At 32.7% G+C, this 5,000-nt stretch overlaps 1 protein-coding gene across 1 annotated transcript in view; it reads right to left on the bottom strand.

The window, feature by feature from the left end:
- Positions 1-2,432: 2,432 nt before the first annotated feature.
- Positions 2,433-5,000, bottom strand: part of LOC137614310 (uncharacterized) — a 5,001-nt gene continuing 2,433 nt past the window's right edge. The window contains exons 2-7 of the mRNA XM_068344062.1: positions 4,260-4,351; positions 4,048-4,147; positions 3,833-3,911; positions 3,485-3,582; positions 3,166-3,280; positions 2,433-2,956 (exon numbers count right to left, since the gene is read on the bottom strand). Coding sequence (XP_068200163.1) covers positions 2,591-2,956; positions 3,166-3,280; positions 3,485-3,582; positions 3,833-3,911; positions 4,048-4,147; positions 4,260-4,351 — 850 coding nt within the window. The 3' untranslated portion in view covers positions 2,433-2,590. The remainder of the gene's footprint in view (positions 2,957-3,165; positions 3,281-3,484; positions 3,583-3,832; positions 3,912-4,047; positions 4,148-4,259; positions 4,352-5,000) is intronic.

Here is a 5,000-nt window from a genome sequence, read left to right as displayed (position 1 = left end):
TCTCAGCTTTCTATCTATCATTCTCTCTTTTCTCTTAAGAATAACCATACTATATATTTTAATGACAACTTACGTAAGTGTGATACCTCTGTAATTATTGCAATTAGTTAGATCTTTTTTTTTTTCTTTTTTTTTGGCCATTTTGAAAATCTCTCCTAGCTCTTCTTCATCAGGTTTTGCCTTACCATGCCATATTTTACAAAATAGTCCTGTAAGTATATATATATATATATATATATATATATATATATATATATATATATATACATATACATATATATATATATATATATATATATATATATATATATATATATATGACACTGTCTGTGTATTTCATTGTGAAACTGATGGTCCCAAACTATTACTCGCCTTTAAATAAAATGTGTGTATGTAAATTCTTCTAATTGATAAAGGATTTCCCTGTGATCCTGGGAATGCCAGGGCCAACAACAGTTCATGTTCAAGGTTCTGGCTGAGCGTGGAGGATCCAGGGAGGGTCAATTCTTTCCTTGAGTCTCTGTAAAGTGTTGCTCACCGGATAAACCTCTCATTTTGTATGCATTATCATAAAGGATGTAATAAACAAGGCCGAATACATCATTTCCTAATTTGAATCCTTTTACTATAATTTTTCTGTTGATGTAAAGGCAGTTTATGGAACCCTGCTAATAAATGCAGCATCTTCGGAGAAAAGAAAAAGAATGCCGATCATATTTACAATATTAGTTATAATTTATCTATCAAAATAAAAATGATGATAAGAGTTTGAAGGCTTAAAGGTTACTCATGAAGGGCAGAGGCAAGGGACAAGAAAATGTTCGAGAACTGACTAAATATGTATATGATCAGTGCCCAACGCCCCTATCCCTCAAGCTAGGAGCAAGGAGGACCAGGTAATGTCTAATGATGACTCAGCAGATAAACCTATAGCCTCCTCCAAGTCCCCTGTATACCTCAAAAGGATAGTGTTGTTGCAGATACTACATGAAACTATTGAACCTGAGAGAGTTTCGAACTCCCAATCAATTGATTACCAGGTAGGGACGTTTCCAGTAAGTTATCACAACTTAAAAGAAGCACGACCAGATACTTGTAAAACCATTGTGGACGAGAACAATGTATAAATACGAAAAAGAAATAAAATTTAATGCAACTAGCAGCAATTTATAATTATTAGCTCAAAGATAAGAGACGGATGCTAATGTTTTCCGTTTAATAATAGACAACTACCTTTAGCAAAATATTTACTGAGATTTTCATTCATCCATGATTTAGATAAATTCAAAGGAGATGAGAGGAGCAAGGACTTTTTCTATTTTATAGGGGGAATGTAGAGGTAATTCGCATCACATCTAGTCAAGAAGATAGACATCCAATACATTAACTCTATTTTATAAATGTAGACAAATAAAAAGGATTGCTAAGGAAGAAATTAAAAAGGAAATAAACGATAATATGACCAACGAAAGAGTCAAGAATTTTGGTATATATCTGAACAAGATGACGAAGTTGAGATTCATGGAAAGTAAGGGTACACTCGGATAAATAGAGGTATTTAGAGCAAGAGAGACTATTGTAACAATCATGGCTAAGCTTGACGAGTAAAACTTTTAGAGTGATGCTACAACAATAAATGAAGACGAATGAAGATGCCAGGTATTTAGCATAGAGGAGGAAAACACAGAGCAAATATTCATTTCAAAAATGCTTCAGAGAGCTCATTTAAAAGTCTTCCGTCATCAGGAATTAGAATGTCCAACAAAGGAAGGGATTTCTTACATTTTAACGACAATAGAGATAAGGGAAATGTACTATATATATATATATATATATATATATATATATATATATATATATATATATATATATATATATATATATATACATATATATATATACATATATATATATATATATATATATATATATATATATATATATGTATATATATATATATTTATATATATATATATATTTATATATATATATATATATATATATATATATATATATATATATATATATATATATATATGTGTGTGTGTGTGTGTGTCTAGGTATGTATCTGCGTGTGTATATGTGTGTTTTAACTTCTCAATTGTTAAGTACTAATCAAAGATAAAATAAATCACAGAATAATAGAGTGTAACAGATAAAATAATTGAAATTTGCACTGTATTGCAATAAGCATTTTTATCCAATAAAGTATTTATAAACATATTTATGTAAAACAGTATTTTTGATAGTTTTAACTTTCACCCGTTATTTAGGAATTCAGAGTAATAAGCATATTAACACCTCAACACACTAATCGTGATACTTTATTTGATAATATTGATATGAAGAACAATCGCATGGAAGTACTTTGGTTCCTTAGAATTGCGTATTTTGGTTCTTCAAGAGAAAAAAAAAACGTGTTTGTTTGGTTTTAAGATATAAAAAAAGAGGCAGAAATTAAACAAAATTTTATAGTAAATTTAGCTCAAGAAATTTAAATGAGAAAAAGACAACAAGAACGTCAAATGAACAATTGCTAAGGACTTGAATATCCTTAATATCATCACCTTAAGAATTTCCTTATTCTTCTTTACACAGCTACAAATGGACGTCTGGAGAAGTTCTGGCAACAGTCCCTATCCATTGGGACTTCAGGTTGATAGGTGAAGTTTCTCAGGCTCTGATTCCGGCAGCAGTCAAACAACAAGCTGGAATGTGAGATCCCGCAGCACCCAGATCCCAGCAGCCCTTCCTGTGGCTCCTCCGTTGAAGATGTTGACGACGTTGTGTCGGTCGTTGGAGTCGGAGAAGCGTTATGTGGTTTACAAAGTACCTCGTTGAGTAGAATGGTAAACTCTTTGGCAAAGACAGGAAAGTAACTTTTCGCACCTTTCTCCAACACTTGTGTTTGCTTTTTCAGCTCCCGACGCAGTTCACCATAGATATAATAATTGCCCTAAGAGGAAAGATAACAATTAGCTAGATAGAAAAAAAAAATATCCCCTGTATAACATGCCCCCTATATTGTCCAATGCCTCATAGAATGTTCAGTTTGAATTAGGATTTCTTTTCACTTCAATTACTTCTTCCAAAACGCACAAATGATAACTTAACAGGAGTAAAAAAAAGAAAAAAAAAAAAAAAAATAACCAGGAGCAACCTTACCCCAATATCTGGGATAATATTGAGAAGCAAATCGGTGATGCAGAAAGAGTAGGAATTCGGCGTGTAGACATCGTAGTGGGTTTTCAAGTCAATGGCATAGTCATATCCCTGCAATCTGCCAGTAAAAAAAAAAAAATATAGAAAAGAAAAATAAAACATGGTTATCAACATTGGAGTAATTTTCATATAAATTAAGTTCAATATCTAAAAAAAAAAAAAAGAAAAAAAAATCCATGGTTGTCGACATTAGAGTGATTTTCATATGTCTAAAAGAAGTGATATGTGATGTATGGGTGAAATCAATTTCTAAGAGACTCACATAGATGCTGATTTTGATGATTCAATTCCTTTTACAAGTGCGCCGTCATTGGAAGGGTCGGCGGGGATACCATTCGTTCCTACGAGAGTCAGCTGTACCTGCGGGGATCAGGAAATATTCATAGACACAGAGAACGAAATTAGAAGCCTCAGAGGATATATGTAATTGGGAAGAGGTACAAAAAGATGATGGGGGAAGAGGCGGGCAGGGGAATTGTTTCTTCAAGTAGAAGAAAGGGAGAATATGATCAAATACAGCTCTTGGAATGATTCGTCTAATGCTGAACTTCCTTCAAAAATAACATCTGAATAGTTAACTCAGTGAAAATATTTGACGAATTATTCCTACCGTCTGGTTGTCAAGGTTATGGAAGCACTCAACATTGTGAAAGCCATGAGATACCATCTCGGCAAAGTCGAAGGGAAAGCTGAAAATAAAGAAAGTCACTTGAAAGAAAATATCATATAGTATATAAAGTGTGAAAACATCTTCTTATGTAATATCTCTCTCTATAAAGTTAACAAAAATGATATTTGCGTATCATTTTGTTGTTCATATCTAACCTTTGGTCGTCGAGATTATGTTTGAAAGCGGAGAATCGAGGAAATATGTTTTCCCACGCCCTTTGCAGTTCGTCTATAGCTACCGAACACTGTGGCGACGCTGGAAGAAACGAGTAGATAGGATAAACTCATTGTGTATAATAAGCAACAGTAATCAATTGCATAGATCAGAACAGAGAAAAAAAAATTTATGAAGCTCTTTGTTTACTTACGTTTAAGCGGAGGAAGCGCCGAAGTAAAGGCGGTAAAGGCCGCTAAGAGCAGCATTCTCTGAAGCATGGCTGAGGAGGTTTTCGATTCGGACCTACAAAGAGAGCGATAGAGAGGAGTGAGAGATACAATTGTTATTGTCACTAGTTTTAGACTGCGTTCAGTTCTTGTTTAACTACCCTTCTCTTTTTATATTAAAGACAAAATGTCTTAGAAACGATTCTTCTTTTTAGTACGGTAAAATTAGAGTAGATCCTAGCGACATTCAGAAAAAGCTTTGGTAACATTTGCTACACACATGAGATAAATTAGCAATCTTTTACACATGTCAATGTAATTAATAAAGTCATCACTGTCATATATTTAGATAGTTTTACATTTTATATGCAAAAATATCGTACTTATAGATCTATCTAATTTAATGGTAATTCTTGAAAAATTCATATCTTTATCACACAAAATACGATTTCTAAAATTAAAGTATTAATTTCATAACCAATGGATAATCATGTGTCAATGAATATCTTAGGATAAGATAAACATACGATGCTCCATTGATAGGTGAAGCGGACAATGTAAATACTTCATTGCCCAAAGAGTTACAATGGAAGATACCTTCTTCTACTGAGAGTGAAATGAGAGAGATGTTTGTGCAAGCAAAGAAATTGAAAGATATTATTTTTACAGACATATGGAAAAAGTATTTCGGTTCCCATGTTTAGTATTTCCTTGTTGCTTTCCAC

This window comes from Palaemon carinicauda, chromosome 20, assembly GCF_036898095.1.
Source record: "Palaemon carinicauda isolate YSFRI2023 chromosome 20, ASM3689809v2, whole genome shotgun sequence".
Lineage (NCBI taxonomy): Eukaryota > Metazoa > Arthropoda > Malacostraca > Decapoda > Palaemonidae > Palaemon > Palaemon carinicauda.
The sequence above is the reverse complement of the archived record's forward strand: the minus strand, read 5'-3'. Positions and strand labels throughout refer to the sequence as shown.